At 47.1% G+C, this 21,929-nt stretch overlaps 1 protein-coding gene across 3 annotated transcripts in view; it reads right to left on the bottom strand.

Annotated features, from left to right (window-relative positions):
- AP3D1 (adaptor related protein complex 3 subunit delta 1) overlaps positions 1-21,929 on the bottom strand; it is a 64,960-nt gene that overhangs the window by 12,221 nt on the left and 30,810 nt on the right. For all 3 annotated transcript variants that reach the window (XM_084825650.1, XM_084825648.1, XM_084825649.1), the window contains exons 9-23: positions 17,587-17,636; positions 17,421-17,470; positions 16,204-16,252; positions 14,351-14,496; positions 13,801-13,949; positions 11,467-11,697; positions 11,060-11,291; positions 10,475-10,620; positions 10,057-10,198; positions 9,765-9,836; positions 9,498-9,573; positions 7,536-7,738; positions 6,290-6,363; positions 1,966-2,167; positions 750-812 (exon numbers count right to left, since the gene is read on the bottom strand). In XM_084825650.1, coding sequence (XP_084681776.1) covers positions 750-812; positions 1,966-2,167; positions 6,290-6,363; positions 7,536-7,738; positions 9,498-9,573; positions 9,765-9,836; positions 10,057-10,198; positions 10,475-10,620; positions 11,060-11,291; positions 11,467-11,697; positions 13,801-13,949; positions 14,351-14,496; positions 16,204-16,252; positions 17,421-17,470; positions 17,587-17,636 — 1,885 coding nt within the window. The remainder of the gene's footprint in view (positions 1-749; positions 813-1,965; positions 2,168-6,289; positions 6,364-7,535; positions 7,739-9,497; positions 9,574-9,764; positions 9,837-10,056; positions 10,199-10,474; positions 10,621-11,059; positions 11,292-11,466; positions 11,698-13,800; positions 13,950-14,350; positions 14,497-16,203; positions 16,253-17,420; positions 17,471-17,586; positions 17,637-21,929) is intronic.

The raw sequence follows: 21,929 nt of genomic DNA, 5'->3' as shown, positions 1-21,929 counted from the left end.
CTTGCCCCCATGTCCTTGGACACGTGTGAGGATAGAAACTGATTTCTCTCATTTGTGCCAAGGTTTGGAAAGAATGCAAAACAGGAGACACCAGGAAACTGTAGTGTGAGGGCCAACCTAGATGTGAAGTTAAGTGTCTCTCCGCATATTTTTTTAAAGCCCTGCCTGTTAAATGGAAATAGCATCAGCTGAGGGCTGAGTGTGATAACTCTGGGCATTGCAGCAGGCATGTAGGAGGAATTTAACCCTTGCCCCCCTGCTGCAGCCCTGAGGAAAATCCCTCCTCCCTCACACTTGCTGGGAGTGGGGCAGGGGGGGAGAACATCTCCCAAATGGCCTCAGCAGGGGATTTCCTCCCATTAAGAGTATCAGCTTCAGAAGAGGTATTTTCCTCAAGACTGGAGCAGAGAAGGAAATGGTTCAATTCCCTCTGCATGCCTGTCGGGATTCCCAGAATTATCAGCCAGTGCCCCCCACACCCTGCCCTCCAGCAATTTGATGCTATGTGCACTTGTTAAAATCTGCAGATTAGATGCAAAGACATTTTTAAGAGGAGGAAAGGGGCTGACCTCTCCCTCCTCCCAGTCAGTCTTAAGTGGATCTGCTTGGTAGAGCTCCAGTCCTCACTGCCCTAAACCTGGAACTAGACCCAAGGATTCTGAAGCAGCTGTGCTCCAGGTACCTGCCCCTTCGAAACATTGGGCATTTTTGAGAGATTTCATCACATGCTCTGTGATGGAGATACTAACCTTTACCTCTGCAGCTACTGCAGGTGGTGGGGCATCAGAAAGCCAGAAGTCTATTTCTTCAGCCTGCAATGACCCAGAGAAATAGCATTATGAGACAACTGCAGCAGATTTTGAAGCATTCAAAGCACATCAAACTCAATCCCTCAGTACTCCTCACAAGAGCCTTGTAAGGTAGATCAGTATTACTATTTCCATATTGCAGATGGAGGAGCAGAGGCCAAGAGAACACCGTGGCTTGTTACAAAGCGGGTTCATGGCCAAGGTGAGATTTTAATAATCCTGGGTTAGACTCTTAGCCCAGTATACCACAGCTAGCCCCTTGCCATTTTCTTTAACGCTGCTTTCACTGCCATGGCACTGAAGAACGTGAGACAGGATGTCAGTAGATTAAGTCTCTCGCATGAACTTTCCTTTAGGAAAGCCCCATGTTCACCCACATGGCTGCAATATGGATATACTGAAACTCTAAAGATCACTAAGGTAATGGCTGCCTTCTAGACCACAGGGTTCTCATCTTCTAAACTAGGGTTGCAGGCTGTGGTTTGATTATGGTTTGCAAAGCTCACTTGAACTTTAGTTGGCCATTACATCCAAATTTGCAGAGAGAGAATGTGAGTAAGTGCAGTGCTCTGAGCATCCCATGGATTTTTCTTTAATGATCCAAATATCTGCCACCCACAACACCTGTCTGTGATCCCAACTCCATAGGAACCTTGGTTTAAAGTAAGGAGGTATAAACTCTGATTGTTTCCACAGATATTTCTGTCTAGCTAGATAAGGAAGCTCATATGAGCAGAAATTTCTCCACAAAAAGTGTGGAGTGCAATTTTAGGCTTCTTCAATTCTAGTTTTTTCACATCCTGGTAAACTTAAACATTGTGCCCATTTCAAAGTGCTACTGTGGTGAACTACTGCTCAACAGAAAGAACTACTGTACATCCCCCACCATTGCTGCTCCCCCCACCCCTTTTGGGTGAAGATCCATGATGATTCTCTGGAAACTTCTCGCTTTAATTCAGGAATCTTGTCTATAGCTGCAAATATACTATATATTGGGGGCATCTCTACTATGAAGCCACCCACCTGAACCACTGGAACATGTCAGACTACATATGTTAAAATTCCTTGCAGGCATCTACATACATTTAGAGGAATTTATGGCTCCTGTTAGGCTTCTCCTATTTCTAATCTGTGGCACACAGAATCAAGGAGTTACCTTTTTGTCTTCCTCCTCTATTTCTCTCTCTCGCTCTTTTCTCTTCTCTTTCTCCCTCTCTTTCTCTTTGTGTTTCTTTTCCTTCTTTTTTGGCTTCTTGCTCTTCTTTTCAATGGGGGGAGGTTCTGTTTCTTGAGGTGACTTGAGACCATCAGCATTTCTATGCCTCTGCACGGGAAGCTTCTCACTGTCTGCTAAAGGCCTTTTTTTAAACAAGAGGAGGACATGCTCTGTTCTAGAGAAGTATCAGTCTTGCACTAGGCGGTGCAAACAGCCCTTCAAGATCAGTACAGCACCTCAACTTGAGTTGTTCCCATTACAAGTTGGCAAAAACATGGTTTGCTCCGATCACTCCAGCAGACACTAAATTCCAAAATCTATGGAACAAATCAGTGCATGCCTAGGGTGTGATCCGAGGGAGGAGCAACGCTAGAGGAAGCTTTTTTTGTGCTAGAATTCATGTGCAGAACTAAACATTGACTGTTTATATTGAGCTGGAGGACCATTACTGTGCATGTAACTATCTTCAAGATTGCAGCCTGGGGGAAAACAACCAGGCGTCTGTGCTCAAGGATTGCAACCAGGTCTGTGTGTGCATGCTGCAAATTCTGCACAAGTATGGAAAATGCAGTTAGCCAGTTGTTGGCTACATGGCTCCTTGCTCCCTCCCCCCACACATTACGCAAAGTAGTAAAAAAACTGCAGAATTGCACTATATACTACCATGAAAATTTGCTCACCAACAAACCCTCAGCCCCAGTTGATACAAGTTGAAGACAATCCAGCTTCTCAGTTTAGAATATAAGCGCAAACAAAAAGTTATCTCTGACTACGGTCAACTCCACAGCTGAGTTACACTCTGTATAGTATTCAAAACAGCCCTGAGGAGACCTGAAAGTTCCCTTGCAAAAATGGAAAATATGAATTACAGCATGCTTCAGAATTATACAAACCCAAATTTAGTGAAAAAACAGAATGATCTCAGCTGTATATCACACATGGATATTTTGCTAGATCTCTCTCTCTCTCTCTCTCTCTCACACAGACACACACACACACGAGCAAAGTTAGAAGTCTTCTGAGCCACTCCTGGTATTGCCAAGGAAAGATTAACCATTCAGGCTATTTCGACAGCCCTTAGTTCTGATTGCAGCTTTCCTACACACATTCAGGAAAGTTTAGGGACTGATGCTTGCAGGCTTTTCATCTTATTTTCAGCTCTATGCAGAAGTGTTGCCATGCATTCACTTCAACTATGGCCCCCAATCCACTTCCTGACGGCCTGCCTTAACAATATCTGGTTAAGGCCAAATATAGTGTCTTTTAAAGAAGGCTTCATCACAGGTAGAGGAAGGGGGCCTAAGACAAGTAGAAAAGGGAATGTGTAATTTGGTCACTGTTGATTCTGCAGCTTGCCAAGAGGGCCAAAGTCATCTCTGAACAACTGCAGCGCTCTTCTTTGCACAAGAACCTCCTTTTACTGGAGGGGAGCGAGAGGAAGCAGTGAAACACTGTAAAGCCCAACAAGTTTATCAGTCAAATCATAATTATTTAGATTCTTGCTCTAGAGCAACTTTGGGAGCACCTGGATGGGTAACAGCAAGACCATCGTTCCTGTGGCTCATATACAGCTACTCTCCTGGCCAAGGAGAATTGGATCCAGGCAACCAAGAATCATAAACTTGGTTCTTTAATTCCAAACTACAAACACAAATTTGGGTCTGCGTGGGCAAGGTGAGAGGTGTATGTTTTCTGGACTTTTTTGCGGGTCCAAAGTAACAGGAGTTTTTCTGCTGCAATCTGGGGGCAAGCAGCTGGTTCTTGGCTGTGTTGTGGTTTACAGTGCTCAACAGAAGCAACCAACCCACACTGCTAGAGAGAGATCTTACCTGGCAGCTTTCCCTGAAACCAGACTGTTTGTGAAAGACAGAGAGAGACAGAAAGAAAGAAAGAAAAAAACCATGATGACAGAATACAGCAACTGTGTGGGAATGGAAAGAGCAAAAGGCAAGAGTGAGAAGGAGAGAGAGAAATGTTGAGAGGTCCCAATGATGCACTGTAGAGAGACACACCCACTCTCATATCTGGAGGCTTCAGGAAAATTTTAAAACAGGTGTGCAGAAACTCTGCCTCTCCAGAGGTTGCTCAACTCCAACGTCCATCCGCCCTAGCCAGGGCTAGTTCAAAATGCCCTGTCTCCTCCTCCACCTTGTTTTTGTGGGGCTGCACAGGCAGTCTCCAGGGCCACCTCACCCACAATGCCTTGCGGGCTCTACAGAGCTCCTGCCTGACGCCTTGCTCCAAGGGCTCCTTCCTCAGAGTGAGGTGCTGGGCTGGCTGGCCACCAGGCAGAAAAACACGCTGCCCTCTGGGCAGTGAATAAGGAGGTGCACGATCTGTTACTCCTCCTGATCCACTGGCTGAAGTGAGGGCCTCATAGTAGGTCCAATGGTCAGGAATTATGGGAATTGTAGTCTAGTCAGTGGAGGTTGGTGGCTCTGATGTCAGCGGGGCAGTGAATCCGCTCCGGGTTTCAGTCAGAGCTCTAAAGAAGCTATCCAAGGTACTTTCGCTTCTTCAGAGTTCTGACTGAAACCTGGAGCGGATTCCCTGCCTCACTGACATCGGAGCCACCAGCCTCTACTGAATCCTATGGGTTCCTTACCCCTGCTTTGAAGTGTGCAGGAGAGATACCAGCTTCCTGGCAGAGGATTGCTGCTTCTGAAAACCCGCTGTAATAATGGCCCACAACCCTGAGCGCGTCTGTCCACCCACTTCCTCCTCCTGCACCACCCTGCTGTCACAGGCAGGAGAGATACTGCTAGAAAGCAGAGAGGGAAGAGAAACTAATGGCCTGTGTTTGGGAAAGGTAGTGAAGAGCCAAGCCGGTGGGATTACATATGCATTTCATTTTTGTTTAATAGTGAGGGGTAGTCATGCCATATGTGCACAAGGTCATGTTTCAAGCAGCTAAGACTCCAATTCAGTTCGTGTACAATGAAAGCCAGATCACAACAGTTCTCTGGGTCTCAAAGAGGGGGTGGGCAACTGTTTTTGAAAGTTATGAAGCAAGCATGCATGTTAATGGATTTCCCCCAAAAGGAAAGCTAGGCCCAGATGGTGAAGAATAGGTGGCTTTGTTTATACATAATGTGGAATAACGTAGACACAGGAACACCCGGGAGGGGGTATGCTGCAAGGCACACACCCTGGTGGGGCTGCCCCCTTTAGGAGGTACTGATGAGTAGCAACATCTGGGTTCAACTATTCACTGAGCCAAGACAACTTCCAGGCTATAGTTCTTGAGGGATGGATTTCACCAAGGCTGGAATATTGCCTTAAGTCACAGGTGTTGAACCACTTTCAGTCTGAGGGCCTAATTCCCATTTCAGAGAAGCTTTCACGGGCTGCAGTCCAGTGGTGGGTGGAGCCGAAGGCAAAAGGGGAAGGGCCAAAAATATCAACTTATCTTAGCTTTAGAGATCATGGTTTTATAGTGCTGCCCAGGTCCAGGGCTCTTAGAACAGGGCTGTTGAACCTCTTTCAGCCAGAGGGCCACATTCCATTTCAGAGAAGCTCTCAAGGGCCGCATTCCAAAAGTGCGAGGGGGTGTAAAGGGCAGTGAGCCATGATCAGAAAACAGCAGCATATTTTAGCTTAAAGCAATTCCTGCCAGTAACTAAACGTTAGGAGAGGCATGTCAACCTTTGAGAATGGGGGAAAACTACACAAAAGCCAGGAAACCACCCAATGGTCAGTGGTCGGGGGAAAGGAGGTGAAGCCAGGGGAAAGGGGCATGGCCACCTGGGGAACGCCGGAGGGCCAAATCAGGACCCCAGGCCTGCAGTTCTGCAGCCCTGGTTTACCTCAAGGAGCTCTGCCTTTTTCTTACCACAGCCCTTGATGTGGTGCCCCCTGTTTAGCTTTGGAAGGGAGGGGGTACAGGTAAAAATCCCTAAATGGGACCGCTGCATGGTAGAGAGCAAGCTGTGTGGCCATCCCAGCAGTCTGGCCAGTCCGCTGCCTTTAATTCTTGCACGTCCAAGAACCTAGACCCAAAGTTTGTTAAATCCAGAGAACAAAGAGCCTCCAACTGAGAACACAAAGCAATGACTGGAAGCTGAAGCCAATGAGTTCAAGGCTAGCCATGATCTGCAGGGCCCAGCCTCGGCCCTTTCCCATGCGAAGTAAAGCAGGAGCTCAAGAACCAAGGCCCAAGTCCTGTTCACCCTGAGCTGAGCGCTAGCCACCTCCCTTGTGCCCTCTGGAAAAACAAGCCAGGCAACCACCAGGAACAGAACAGCCAGCTGGGCTTCATGCTTACTTGTCCAGGTCAATGTCCAGTGCCTTGTAGGGGTCGTTGGGGTCCTTGTCATCCTCATCACTGGGCAGAGCGTTCTGAAAGAAGCATAAAAAACAGGAAGCAGGCAGGTGTCAGCGGTGTCACCTCCCAAGGGGAAATGGAGGCCAAGCAAGGTCTGGCCTCAATGTTTGCAGGAACCCTTCGCTGTTTTTTTTTTTTTTTAATCTCTCTTAGCTAAAGAGTAGAGAGTTAGGATTTATCCTATTTTGTTGTTGTTGTTCAGTCGTTCAGTCGTGTCCGACTCTTCGTGACCCCGTGGACCAGAGCATGCCAGGCCTTCCTGTCCTGCGCTCTCTCCCAGAGCGTGCTCAAGTTCATATTCATTGCATCCGTGATGCTATCTAGCCATCTCATCCTCTGCCGTCCCCTTCTCCTTTTGCCATCAGTCTTTCCCAGCATCAGGGTCTTTTCCAGGGAGTTTTCTCTTCGCATTAGGTGGCCAAAAATAACCTATTTACCCTGCCCTAAACCAACTTATGACCCCGCCCCCAGCTGCAGTTCCATTTGCCAAACCAATACTACCAAGTTACATGGGCCACTCTCCACCCCCACTTTGCTCTCCTCTGCATGTTTTGCAGAGTGCTAGCAAACTATGAACACAAGAACAGGCATACTGGCTCAGACCCAAGCTCCATCTAGTCCAGCATTCTGTTCACACAGTGGCCAACCAGCTGCCCGTGGGAAGCCCACAGACAGATCTTGTGCGCATCAGCACCCTTCCGCTCATGTTCCCCAGCAGCTGGTGTACAGAGGCATACTGCCTCTGATACTGAAGGTAGCAATTAGCCATCAGGACTAATTAGCCGCATCCTCAAATACCTGTATTATCTTTTTTTTTGCATTTATACCCCGCCTTTTTTCCTCTTGCAAGGAATCTTTGCTGGCAAGGCCGGCTGCCCAGAAGCTGGACTACCTGGCCAAGAAACCAACACCCTCAAACCATGCCACCCCAGTGAATTTATCTGTAACAGGGTACGCTGTTGTCTCCTGTCTCCCATCTCCCCTCCGCCCTTTAAAATATGCACAGCAACCCTGTAGAAGTAGGCTAGGCCAAGAGCTAGCAACTGGCTCAAGGGTCACAGTGAGCTTCATGACCGAGTTGGGGACCCTCCCATTTCCAAATCAATCCCCTACATCGCTGTTCCTCCCACCCCCCATTCTGAGAGGGAAGGCGCGCAGCCCTGCAGGCCGCCCAGCCAGGGCTCACCTCCGGCATCTCCTCTGTGATGATGTCCACATGCTGGGCAGGCGCAATGTCCTCCTCGCTCTCCGTGTGCAGCGAGTTGTGGCGCCGGTTCTTGCTCCGCTTCTCCTTCTTTTGCTTCTTCTTCTTCTTCTTGTCTTTCTCCAGCTTCTGCTGATGTCTGCGCTCCTCCTCCAGCTTCACGTACTGGTCAGAGACTGGCATGCCTGTGTGAGGGACAGATGTCCTTCTCAGGAGGGGAAACTCCTGAAAATGCAAAGACGGGTGCCTGCCTCATCCTAGAAGACGCACTCTCCCTTCTCTCGCACAGCAGGGGAGTCCCCTTGTTGAGACGGCATTTGCCATCTGCAGGGTTCAAGGAGTACGTAAGCAGAGATTTACATCTCTAAAGCAAGTAAGCCAAAGCAAATTCAGTCAAGACATTTCCATCCATTAGTGGCTAAATGTCACAGTCCTCCGTTCCCCACACCTGTTTTAAACACCTGTGCTACTGCTGCCCCAATTCCACCAGATCATCTGCTCTACAGGCAAGTTCATGGAGATTGCAAGCATCTGTCTGTTGGGATAGTAACCTCACATGGGTGTTAGAAGACAACTTCTGACCCTCTCCTCAAGCCACACATGGGAAAACGTGGCAACAAAGCAGCAGCTCCTTCTGAACCCCCCTTCTTCCCCACATCATGCTGGGCTCAAGGGGCAGCACAGGTGCAGACACTCTCAAAATCTAGTGAGGGTGCACTGCCAGGGGAAGTCCATGTACTGAGATCCTGGCTGGTGGGAGAAGGTGGCTCTTGCCCCTGCCTTGAACCTTGCGTGCAATCCCAGCACAGCTGGAGGGTGTCAGGTTGGGGTAGGCTGATTTATATATTCTGCTGCGTTTTCTTTAAAATGTTGTATAATCTGAACATCTGTAACCAGTACAGATCAATCCTAAAGGAAATCAACCCTGACTGCTCATTGGAAGGACAGATACTGAAGCTGAGGCTCAAATATTTTGGCCACCTAATGCGAAGAGAAAACTCCCTGGAAAAGACCCTGATGCTGGGAAAGATTGAAGGCAAAAGGAGAAGGGGACGGCAGAGGATGAGATGGCTAGATAGCATCACCGATGCAATGAATATGAACTTGAGCACACTCTGGGAGAGAGCGCAGGACAGGAAGGCCTGGCGTGCTATGGTCCATGGGGTCACAAAGAGTCAGACACGACTGAACAACAAAACCAGTACAGAAGTGATTAGCAGCAGCAAAGCTTTTAACAGGTACAAAATGACAATCACCTAGTGCAGCCTTTCCCCACCTGGTATGTTGGACTACAAATCCTATCTTTTCCAGCTTAATTTTGCATATGTGAGGGGAAACAGTATTTTTGTTGTAGTCTGGGAGTCTGGGAATTACTGGGAGTCAGGAATTCTTGCTGATATACTACAGGTCACCCCGAGATCTACCAAGAGATCCCAATCTATCCTCCGCCCAACGCTGCCACAGAATTGTATTTGGAGCCACTGAGGACCAAGCCCACCCCTTCCATCAACATAACACCACCACCCTGCCCCAGTTCTAGCTATTGGTCTGGAGTGGGCCAAAATACTGGGAAATGGCTTTTGTGGAACAGTAAAAGTGGGACTAAACACAAGGTTATGGCGCAGAGTAGTGCTGCTGCTTACATGTCCTGCCATCCCATTCCATTTCTCCTCCTCTCCACACCCATTTTCCGTCCTCCGCATATTCTCCACCCACACGGTTAAGGAGGATGCTCTGTTTGCAGACTGTTTTGTGGGCCGTTGTCTCCCTGCCCGTCCCCCCGGCCAACACACTTTTAGGCTTTCCTCACCAGATTTTTTGTACTTCTGCAAACCTTGGAGTTCCCAAGGCTACTGATACCACCCTCTTTTGCATGGGTGGGGAAGTTTTGGCTAAACACGGAAAACAAGAGGGACAACTATGTTAATTGTGGAATTCTCTTACCAGGAACCTTTAAGGGAACAGTGAGGTCGATCTGAACCACAGGTATATGCTCGACACCGGGGCTGTCTTGGTACCGCTGGGCAAGACAGAAAAAAGGGGGATGGGGAAGAAAGCTTATATACTAACAGTGACTGTTCGATTTGACAAAAAAGAGGGAGGGGAAAATTTTTGTAAATCAGCCATTAAAATAGTGCCTGGGAAGCCGCAGGCCGCCATGGAAGTGGCGAGCGGTCCAGTATGATTCCACTCCAAACAAGCCAAACTTACCTTCTGTGGGGAAGGAGAACTTTTAATGTAAAAAGGATTGTTTGCTTGCTCCTGCTTCCGGACCTCTCGGCGCTTTAAAGACACAAGAAAAACAATAATTCCAGAGTAGGATTATCGGAACTTACTTTTCATTGAAAAAAGGTGGTATCGAGGTGCCCCTGACCTCGCACAAAATGCCCAACAAGTAGCAAGCAGCCCAACTGCACTGTTAAGCAACAGCTCAAGACGTGATCAAGACACAACCAGGAGGACACCTCAAGCTTCTCAATCACCCCTAGACGTGTTGGCTTACTCTGGCCAACTCCTCCTCATCCATTTCGGGCTGCCGGTGCCTGGAGTGCCTCTGCTCTTCATCGTGGAAGATGGTTCGGGGTTTCTCATCCTCGGACTCGCTGTCCGAGGGAGGCTCGTTGATCCAGGCGTCAAGGTCCAAACTGTGGAAGTGAGAGAGCCTCTGTTTCAGGCGGTGCATTGAGACCACTGCCAAGCCATTTGCTCTCATCCTGCTCCTGCAACACAGACGTTGCAGAGGACCCTCTCCCGCATGGACCTCCTGGTCCTTTTAAGATCTATGGAGGAAGCCTTGCTCTGCCTTCCCTCGTCATCTTCCCTCAGACTGGCTGGGAGATGAGGGCAGGCCCTGGGCAACTGTCCCACAGAATCTGAAATTTAACACTGTTACCCCTGGCAAAGGATGGGAAGAACCTTACCCTTCTGGAACTGGAACTTTCTTCTGGGCTTTGGGGGCCACAGGGTTGAGCTCCCCAGCAAACAAGGCAATCACTTCCTCAGCCACAGGCACCTCTTTGATCTGAAGCTTGTGGATGTATTTCATGAGCTGAAGGATGCAGGAAGCCTGAAGAGCAAAAAGAAGTTTCAACAAGCGACCACCTATTTAGCCAGAGGCCAGCAAACAGCAATCTTTAAGGCAGAGGTACTTAACCTCTTTCAGCCTAAGGACAGGATTCAATTTCACAGAAGCTCTCAGGAGCGACATTCCAATGGGCAGGACTGAAGGCAAAAGAGGAGAGCTGAAGACACCAAAGTATCAGCACATTGTCGCTTAAAGCTCTTCCTTCCAGGAACTCAGCCTTAGGAGAGGCATTTCAACCTTTGAGAATGGGGAGAAACGGCACGAAAGCCAGGAAACTACCTAGTGATTGGTGGTTGGGGGAAAGGGTGCATGGTCCTCTGGGGCCCCAGGCAGGCCAGATTTGGCCCTCGGGCCTGAGGTTCTGCACCCCTGGCTTAAGGACTACTTCAGCCTGGAAAAACTTTGGGCTGGTTTCACACACCCTCTCTTGGACTTCAAGATCTGCACTCTGCACGAACTGGGGCAGGCGCTCAGTCATCATCTGCGTTGCCTCCTGGGCCACCTCCTTCTCCCCAGCTTGCTCCTTCTGCTGCAGGATTGAGGCGTAAAGCTTCACCATGTTTTGAACATAAACCGCCTGGATGTGGCCTGGAAGCGTCGTCACTTTAGGCCGCAGCATGGCTTCAAGGGTCTGGTGCGGTTCCTCGAGGTGTCTGGAGGGAAGAAGATGCTTAGGGACCCTCTCTGCTCTCAGATCCCTTCCCTTCCAGAAGAGAAGAGGGGGGAACTACAAGAGATGTTCCAGGCATAAGGGCCAGTGAGGGAGAACTCATCCCCTACTGCTGCAGCGCCTGCCCACCTCAAATTGCCCCACGCCCCGCCACTTACTCTGAGAACTCCCCGCATATCCAGGCAGCAGCATACAGCACCTCGCAGATCCCGTTCCGCTGGGTGTTGCTGGCAAGCAGGTGGGCGTTGTCCAGGAGCACAGCCATCTGTGACACGGCAAACTTGCGGATGGCCTTCACACGGATGGCCACGTCCAGCATCTGGGAGGCAATGAGGTGGCCATGCCGGGTACCCTCCAGTCGCGTCAGCTCCACCAGAATGCTGATGTACCTGGGGGCAGGTGAAAAGAGCATAAAACCTCAGAAAAGCCCTGCTGGATCAGACCAAGGGTCCTTTCAGTCCAGCGTTCTGTTCACACAGTGGCAAACCACTGTGGCCACAGTAAAGCCAAAAGCAGGACAAGAGTGCAACAGCACCGCCCTGCCCATGTTCCCCAGCAGCTGGTGTACGTAGGCACACTGCCTCTGACCTGGAGGCAGCACAGAGCCATCAGGACTAGTAGCCATCGATAGCCTTCTCCTCCAGGAATTTGTCTAACCCCCTTTTAAAGCCACCCAAATTGGTGGCCATCACTACCTCTTCTGGAAGTGAATTCCACTGTGTTTAACTACGTGCTGTGTGAAGAAGTCCTTCCTTTTATCTGTCCTGAATCTCCCACCAATCACCCTCATGGGAAGAGGAAGAGGCTGCTGTCTTGCAAGCAGACAAACTGAACCAGGGGTGGGACTCCTAATACTTGGGAGACCTGCAGCCAACCTTCGTTGGGTGCTCTGAAACAGTATATAAACTCTGTTCCATATTTACTGAGATTTATAGCCTGCTCTCTCCCATGGGCTAGGAATAGCTTAAAGCAGTTTTTCCTGAAAGTTAGTATCTTTTTCACCCTTGCAATTCCTGGGCACTTGCATACTCCTCTTTGCTCATTCTCTTCCCCAGCTTGCCTTCTGCTTCTCCCTAGCCTAGCCCCTTCTCCTTCCTTCATTCCTCTCCACCACACCACACCTTCTTCACCTCCTGCGTCTTCTGGTCCTCCCTTTCCTAGTTCCGTATGCCCGGCCTGCTCCCTAGAACCACTCAGCCAATGGCAGACTTTCTACCTATCCCCACCCAATCACTGCTGAGGGCTTCATTGTTGTTACAGTCACCACAAAAGTCCCTTAAAGAATCAGAATACAAGGCATTCAATGTAGGGCTACTGTGATCATTATTAATTGCACACAGTGCAGAGGAGAAGTTACAATCCTAAGTTAAACTGGTTGGAGTGGCAGGTGGGGAGGCATACTGAGGACGTTAGAGGCAAAGCCAAGAAGGTATGATGGAGCATAAGCAAGTGGGCTACATGAACTTAGACTTCGTTTAGTTACATATAAGAAAATTTACTTGTAGTCTTTCTTTTAGGGGAGCAAACCAATTAAAGGCATCTTAACTAATCAATCATGTGAGCTTTAGTTGGTTGATCAATCCATTGGTTAATTTGTATATGGGTAGAATATATTATTGAAGCAAGCAGGACACAGTTTTTTAGATGATGCACACATGCATCATCCCCAAAGAGGCATTCTCTCCTATGTGTGAGAAAAGGGAGAATGCCTTTTAAGATAGCACCTGCCACCTGCTGTTTTTAATAACCACTTGTATCAAGAACAGTTTTAAAAATCTGCAGCCCAGTTAACTGTGGGCATCTGTTCAATTATATTAACTGATAAAGAGTTTTTTTAAATCTCTCAATCTAACTGATCAAATATTTTGGCCCTAATAATTATTTTAAATTAAATCATTATTAATTTAAATGTGACAAAGTAGCCTACAGCAAATACAGACCATACAGAAATGTTCACTACAAGGAAGTAGAACAGGAGGAAAGAAAAAAGGGGGGGGCAGCAATGAGGACTGGAGAATTTAAAGGCAGGTTTGAGAGAAGATGATGGTGGAGGCACGTATGCATTCAGGGAAGGAATCCCAAGCACAAAGGGCTACAAGGGAGACAAGGCGAAGTAGTTTTCAGTATGCACAATTAGCAGTCATTCTTTGGTTCACCAGCACACACACACACACACACACTCTGCACTGCCTCCTTTATGGGCAACTGCTAACCACCAGCAAGGGAAGACCACTTCCGTTGTGGGCTGAGCAAGTTCCAGCTGCTCAGCCCCACCTCCCATGCCTCAGAGATCCCTGGTGGGAGCTGCTGCCTGAAAGGCCAAGGACAGGAAATGCTGCCAGAATAACCCTGTTTCCATATGGACGCTACATGGTTTCTGCTCTTGTGTCAGACTTAAATGAGGTTTAAAATTTTTGGTAATGTTCTGTAAGCCACTTCGAGCACCTCTTGAGGCTGTGAAGTGGGATATTAAGTATTCTCGAAACACTGACCATTCAAAATTTGTGATGTACTGGTAATTGGACTGGCTGCATATGTCAATGATTTTGGTCAGCAGCTCATCCCTGTAGGTGGTCCCTTCAGCTTTGTCCACGTGGATCATCAGCTTCTTCACTATTTCCATCAAGTTCTTCTTGGATACCTGTAGTAATTGGCCAAAGGAACGGAGACACACACACAGACACTGTGAGCAAGAATTTGCTCAGCTACAGGGCATGCAAAGATACTTATGGTGACCTAAGCCAAATATGCCATCTACTCTATGGGCAAGAGCTGTGCATGTGATGCAATTGTGCAGGACTGCAAAAAAAAACCCCATAGGATGTGGTGCTGGGCTACACTGGATGGTTTTCTGACCTGCCAGGTTGATCTCTCTCCTTTCCCAAGGTATGGTTTTCTTGCTCTATTGGCCTTAAATTTTCGTCTGGCTGGTCTTTATAGCATCTTTTGTTTTTAAAACATATTGTTCTTAGTTTCCTGTTAGCTGCTTTGAAGATTTGAGTGGAATTAGAAACAACAACAACCAGCAATGAGCAAACATACCATTCCATAGAGAAGGTCCAAGGCTCGGAGGCGGATGGATTCATCCTTGTCGTCCAAGCACTGGAGGATGAGATCTTTATGAGACTGTACCGATTTAGGATGCGTTTTCAGGATTTTGGACATGGCCAGCAGTCCTAAATACTTCACTGGGGTGGGAAGAGAAGAAAAGGGAAAGAATTCACAGTGACACCTTGTGAGGCCGTTCTCCATTTCTGCAAGATTAATATGCACATATACTGGTAACTGAAGGTGGCCTTGGACACAACTAGAAAGGATTAAACTAGTTAGAACTGGTCTCTCAGATGTGGTGGGAGGAATTTGGCAATTTGAGATACTGCTGTGGGCACTACTGCAAAATGCCTAATCAGTGGATCACTGCTTTGGTGTCTACCTGTTGTCCACTGTGGATCTTAGCTGTGTCTTATTCAGCAAAAACCTTTGTTTCATGTGTACTGGACACTGCAACGTCTCTTTGATAAGGGATTGTCTAATTCAGCTAATTGCTGGCAGTGCAATACAGCTAATGCTTCTTTTAAACATATGTTTTGGCAATGTTCAGAAGTTGCTTCTTTTAGGGAGGAGGTGATTACATAGATAGATTTTGTACTGGAACAGTCTTTAATATTCACTGATGTACACTCTTTTAAATTATTTACTTGTTTCAGGGGAATTAACACATGGTCGGCATAAATAGATGCTCTGCACTCTTGACACCTAAAAGCCTGATATGACAACACTGGAGGAATAAACACCCACCTCCTATAATGCAATGGACCTTACAATGTTTTCAATATTTGAATAGGCACATAGACACCACCTTCAAACACATACTTATTTGGATGTTTGGTCCACTTTAGTTCAAGCTGATGTATAATTGCTGGGAAGCTGTATGCATTTCACACAAATCCATGTATGTATATTAAAAATGGGGAAAATATTTATCCCAAGGTGCCCATTGGGAACCCATTCGCGGGCACCACTGGAGGAGCCCATGGGCACCATGGCACCTGCAGGCCCAATGTTGGGGACCCCTGGCTTAGACACTTGGTCCATCTAGCTTAGTTTTGTCTGACTGGCAATGGCTCTCCAAGGTTTCAGACAAGGAGTTTCCCAGCTCTCCTTGGAGAGGACAACCCATTCCTCCCATTTTTTCTAACATTTTGCTGTTTTGCCTGCTTGTGGGCAGGGCTGTGAGAATGCCACAATTCTGAGGTAACTTCCCAACAACCTCAACTTGCTTTTTATCTTTTTGAAGACATGCTTCTAGTCCTTATTATTAAAGAAATATGCTTAAAAGCATGACAGGCACCATCTGGTGGATCTCAGAAGCCCATGGAAAGAGGGCAGGCAGAAGGGCGAAGCTTCAGTGACCAGGTTCTGACAACACGCTTTGGCACCCACAGGCACCAAGTTGCATATGCAACCCCTGCTTGGGGGCTGTCATGCAAACTCGGTGAGCGTAGGTTATGCGAGAGTTAAACAACCCTCGCAAAACCTGTGGTCTGTTTTAGGGTTATGTGAGGACTGTTTAGCCCTCGCATAACCCACACTCGCTGGGTTCACATGACATGACAACCCCCAAGTGGGGGTTGCATATTCAAAATCTTGGCCCTACACACCACAGCCTCACTGTGGATAGACTGACCCACGATGGACTGTCATGTCATGCCCCCAAGTGTCTTACATAGTGCCTTGCCCCTCCAGCAAAACCAATGCAATTTTTAAAATTTACATAACTTGTAAGAGTTACAGAACCCAGCTTTTCACTGTGTAGAATTTTAATGCTGTCTCTAGAACATAGACTCACTTGTCACAGACTTAACTTGGAAGATGACAATAGTCCCCGTACTTACAGTTCTGATCTGAATCTTCTATCAGTATCCTCAACTTCTGAACACAGAGCTGCAAAGACAGCATGCACAGTTAACTTCCTTTGTAAGAAAGAGACTTCCCTGCTGCCGCCCCTGTCACACCTAAAAAAGCCCTCTGAGCTTTGGTCAAGTGTCAGTGGGCACTGCTAGCACTGGAAGGCCAAAAGCACAAAGGGAAAGGGGCACGTGCCCAAACAGGAGCACCTACACTGAATTTTTGCAAACCAATACTACTCCCCAACTAGGGAAAAAAGCAGTGCTGTACTTTAGCAACCAGATAGTGCAGTGACTGTATCTCAAGAACACAAGGATTGCAAGGGGCTGGATCAGACCCGAAAGGTCTATCTCAGCCTTTCCCAACCTGGTGCCTCTAGATGTTTTGGACTACAACTCCCAGCATTCCTGACCACGGGCCATGCTGACTGAGGCCAATGAGAATTGAACCCAAAACATCTGGCAGGCATCTGGTTGGGGAAGTCTGGTCTATCTAGCCCAGTATCTCATTTCACCGCAGCAGCCAGTCAAGACACTTCTGGGAAGTCCACAGGCAAGGCTTGAAGGCAACAGAGTTCACCGGCTGTTTGCCACCCGCTAACTGGTAGACAAGAGGTGGGCTACCTCTGAAGGTTCCATTTAGCGATCACAACGAGGAATTAGCTACACATCTATCCTTCATGCAGTCTTCTGATCCTCAAATCGGCAAAAGCCTTATTTATTTATTTATTTCATTTCTATATCGCCCAATAGCCAAAGCTCTCTTCCTTTTTTGAAAGCCTTCCTGTTCTGACCCCAGCACCCAAGATGCAGAGGTAGACTGCATGTGAACATGGAAGTTCCTTCTTAATAAGCGTGCCATCTCTGTGTATTGGTCTTATCCACACAGGTGAGTAATGCCTTGATGTCCAAGTATCCCAATACTTGATGTCCAAGTATCAAGAACCGCCTCACTGAATCAGACCAAAGGGCTGTCTAGTCCAACATCCTGCCTCCGATCGTGGCTGGCCATGCATCGCAGGGCTGCTCACAAGCAGAACAAGATGCATCTAGCCTTCCCGTTGTCTGTCTCTAGCTACCCGTGGATCAGGGGTGGATTGCATCAGAATGTGTCCTCTCCAGTTGTGAAATGAAAACAATGTGGTATACTCAAAGCTAAGCGCAACACAGAACAAAAAAGATGGTCCCAAAGAGAAGGGCTGTACCTGGATGCTGGCACTGTGGTTGGGCATCCCAGACGAGAGAGAGATCAAAACTGAAAAGGGACAAGAATGCACGTTTTTAATTCACAGCCTGCTCTTCTCCTAGGAGGGCAACTAAAAGCACATGAAGCATAAAGATAGAGATGCACCTGGAAATGTATTTCCTTACCTGCAATCACTGTGTTCACACACTCATAGAGAAGTGACATCGCTGAAGTGCTGAAGGGAAAGACAATGGAGTTACTGCATTACAAGATACTCAGAGCCCAGCTGAGGTATTGTAATAGGAAGACGGCCAGCGTAACTCCCCAGTTTTAATCTTGGAACTAGGCTTTTGCCAGGTGGATAAAACACAGTTAAAAAAAAATTGCATCTTTTAAAAAACAACCTGATTTAAAATAAAATCTATAAAATTTGTAAAATCTAAAATAATACCAGAATGATAGGCTACGCTTATTGCTTATAACTGAACCCATAAGCAGGTACCAACCACATTACAGCCGCTACCCTGCCTTCAGAGTGTTGCAAGACAGAAAGTCACATCAGGAAAGGTCACTAAGCCATTTAGTCCAGTTACTGGAAAATACATGTAAACTTTATAACTGCAAAAGAAATTATTTCTTGACAGACTAGCATAATACACTAGACGTGACATCCAGCTCAAGGCAAAATAGTCTTTTCCCCATCCCCCGTTGCAAGGCTAGCCTTGTTCCAGAGGAGATCGGGATGACCACTGCAAGCACCACAGGACGGCTGCCTGTGGAGTCTTCAATAAAGCCCCATGCGGCTGCCCTCTTCCCAGGCTCTGACTAGAGGAGGAGCCATGCTCCAACCAAACAGCGAGTGGCACGCCCAGGGTCGAGCATTGTGCCTCCCTGCAACAGCCAATGCACGCAGAAATGAATGAAGCACTGAGAGCATGTATTCCGCAACAAGCTTCAAGCCACCTCAAAGCACACACCTCCAGGAGTGTGTCCTCTACAAGATGGCATAGAGCTGCATACTGCCCAATGATTCTGTTGGGCGCAACACGCTTTGAGCGTTTGGGGTGGCCCGATGCTTACTTTGGGGTGCACGCCCCCAGTCCCTTATTAATGTCCACACACGTTAGCTATTATTGATATGGGGGCATGATACTTGCCCATCTGGGGCCCAAACTGAGAGGGCAGGATGTGAATCTATGCCAAATGATTCTGACAGTGACAGGGGTTAAAACTGATACAGCAGTTTTGGAACCAATTACCTGGGGAGGTGGTGGGCTCTCCCACACTGGAGGCCTTCAAGACGAGGCTGGACAGCCATTTGTCAGGGATGCTCTGACTTGGATTCCTGCATTGAGCAGGGGGTTGGACTCGATGGCCTTGTAGGCCCCTTCCAACCCTACTATTCTATGATTCTATGATTCTATGAGCAAAGGAAATTTACAGGATTAGCTTTAGAAGGATTAGAGCAGCCTCTCCCAACTTGGCACAACCCAGATGTGTTGGACTATAACTCCCATATTCCCCAGCCAGCAGTGCCATTGATATAAGTGGTCAGCCAACACATCTGGAGGGTGTCAGGTTGGGAGAGGCTGTATTACAGGGGTTTTCCATGATTATTGTGCCATTAATAAAGAGACACAAACAAGCTTATGAAGTGTCTGAATGTCTGAAAAGCTTTTTTAAATTATTACTTTAAAGGTACCCATTTGAATCCACAGAGCAGGGGTAGGCAACCTGTAAGCCAAACCATCTGGAGGGACACAACTCTCATCATCCATCACCACTGGCTATACTGGCTAGGGCTGATGAGTTGTGGCTCTCCAGATGTTTTGGCCTTCCAGCTGCCCACCCCTGCCACAGAAGCACAGATATTACAATGTCGAGTGACTTCTCAGCTGTTTCTAACAACCTGGGGATAAGAAAAATGTTTTGCATCTCCTTTTCTATCTGCACTATGGGGGTAAAAATACTGTCTTACCTCAAAGGTTTGTTGAAAGAATAGCAAGATAATGTGAAGAATTTTGGAGTACTCAAAACTGCTATTAAAATGCTATTATTAGTAAATGTGGTGTAATAGGTCACACTGAATATCTGAGACTCCGATGCTGTAAAGAACAATGTTGTTTAGGAACCTGGAATGTCAGATCAATGAATCAAGGTAAGCTGGAGGTGGTCAAACATGAGATGGCAAGATTGAACATCGACATCTTCGGAATCAGCGAACTAGCGAATGGACAAGCATGGGCAAATTTAAGTCAGGTGACCATCATATCTACTACTGAGGGCAAGAATCCCTTAGAAGAAATGGAGTAGCACTCATAGTCAATAAAAAGGGTGGGAAAAGCAGTACTGGGGTACAATCTCAAAAACAATAGAATGATCTCAGTACGAATCCAAGGCAAACCATTCAACATCACAGTAATTCAAGTCTATGCCCCAACCACTGAGGCTGAAGAAGCTGAGGCTGATCAGTTCTGTGAAGACCTACAACACTTAGAACTAACACCAAAAAAAGATGTCCTCTTCATCATAGGGGATTGGAATGCTAAAGTAGGAAGTCAAGAAATCACCGGGATAACAGGCAGGCATGGCCTTGGTGTACAAAATGAGGCAGGACAAAGGCTAATAAGAGTTTTGCCAAGAGAACATGCTGATCATAGCAAACACTCTTTTCCAACAGCACAAGAGGCGACTCTACACATGAACATCACCAGATGGTCAATATCGAAATCAGAAAGATTATGTACTTTGCAGCCAAAGATGGAGAAGCTCTATACAGTCAGTCAAAACAAGACCTGGAGCTGACTGTGGCTCAGATCATGAGCTGCTTGTGGCAAAATTTCGGCTGAAATTGAAGAATGTAGGGAAAACCACTAAACCATTCAGGTATGACCTAAATCATATCCCTCATGAATATACAGTGGAGGTAAGGAATAGATTTAAGGGATTAGACCTGATAGACAGAGTGCCTGAGGAACTATGGACGGAGGTCTGTAACACTGTTCAGGAGGCAGCAACTCAATCCATCCCAAAGAAACAGAAATGCAAGAAAGCAAAGTGGCTGTCTGATGAGGCTTTACAAGTAGCTGAGGAAAGAAGGGAAGCGAAAAAGCAAGGGAGAAAGGGGAAGATATATCCAACTGAATGCAGAGTTCCAGAGAATAGCAAGGAGAGACAAGAAAGTCATCTTAAATGAACAATGCAAAGAAATCGAGGAAAACAACAGAATGGGAAAGACTAGAGATCTCTTCAAGAAAAATGGAGATCTCAAGGGAACGTTTTGTGCAAAGACGGGCATGATAAAGGACAAAGAAGGCAGGGACCTAACAGAAGCAGATGAGATTAAGAAGAGGTGGCAAGAATACACAGAAGAACTATACTGGGAAGACCTTAATGTCCCTGATAGCCATGATAGTGCGGTCACTGAACTTGAGCCGGACATCCTAGAGAGTGAAGTCAAGTGAGCCTTAGGAAGCATTACTAACAACAAAGCTAGCGGAGAAGACAGTATTCCAGCTGAGCTATTTAAAATCCTAAAAGATGATGCTGTTAAAGTGCTGCACTCAATATGCCAACAAATTTGGAAGACTCAACAGTGGCCACAAGACTGGAAGAGGTCAGTTTACTTTCCAATTCCAAAGAAGGGCAACGCCAAAGAGTGTTCAAGCCACCGTACAATTGCGCTCATTTCACATGCCAGGAGGTGATGCTCAAAATCCTACAAGCTCGGCTTCAGCAGTATGTGAACCGAGAACTACCGGAAGTACAAGCTGGGTTTTGAAGAGGCAGAGGAACTAGAGATCAAATCGCCAACATTCGCTGGATCATGGAGAAAGCAAAAGAATTCCAGAAAAACATCTATTTCTGTTCATTGACTACGCTAAAGCCTTTGATTGTGTGCATCACAACCAACTCTGGCAAATTCGTAAAGAGATAGGAGTACCAGACCACCTTACCTGCCTCCTGAGAAACCTGTACGAGGGCCATGAAGCAACAGTAAGAACCAGACATGGAACAACCGATTGGTTCAAAATTGGGAAAGGAGTACGACAAAGCTGTATATTGGCACCCTGCTTATTTAACTTATATGCAGAGTACATCATGAGAAACGCCGGGCTGGATGAATCAGAGGTCGGAATTAAGATTGCCAGGAGAATTATCAATAACCTCAGATACGCAGACGATACGCAGATGATACCACCCTAATGGCAGAAAGGGAAGAAGATCTAAAGAACCTCTTGTTGAGAGTGAAAGTGGAGAGTGCAAAAGCTGGTTTGAAACCCAACATTAAAAAAACGAAGATCATGGCATCTGGCCCCATCACTTCCTGGCATATAGAAGGGGAAGAAATGGAAGCAGTGACAGATTTTATTTTCTTGAGCTCCAAGATCACCACAGACGGTGACTGTAGCCATGAAATTAAAAGACACTTGCTCCTTGGGAGGAAAGCTATGGCAAACCTGGACAGCATAGTAAGAAGCAGAGACATCACCTTGCCGACAAAGTTCTGTATAATCAAAGCTATGGT

The sequence above is a fragment of the Heloderma suspectum genome, chromosome Z (genome assembly GCF_057233095.1).
Source record: "Heloderma suspectum isolate Gila_16-S chromosome Z, 16-S_ref, whole genome shotgun sequence".
Classification (NCBI taxonomy): Eukaryota; Metazoa; Chordata; class Lepidosauria; order Squamata; family Helodermatidae; genus Heloderma; species Heloderma suspectum.
This window is presented reverse-complemented; position numbering and strand designations above follow the sequence as displayed.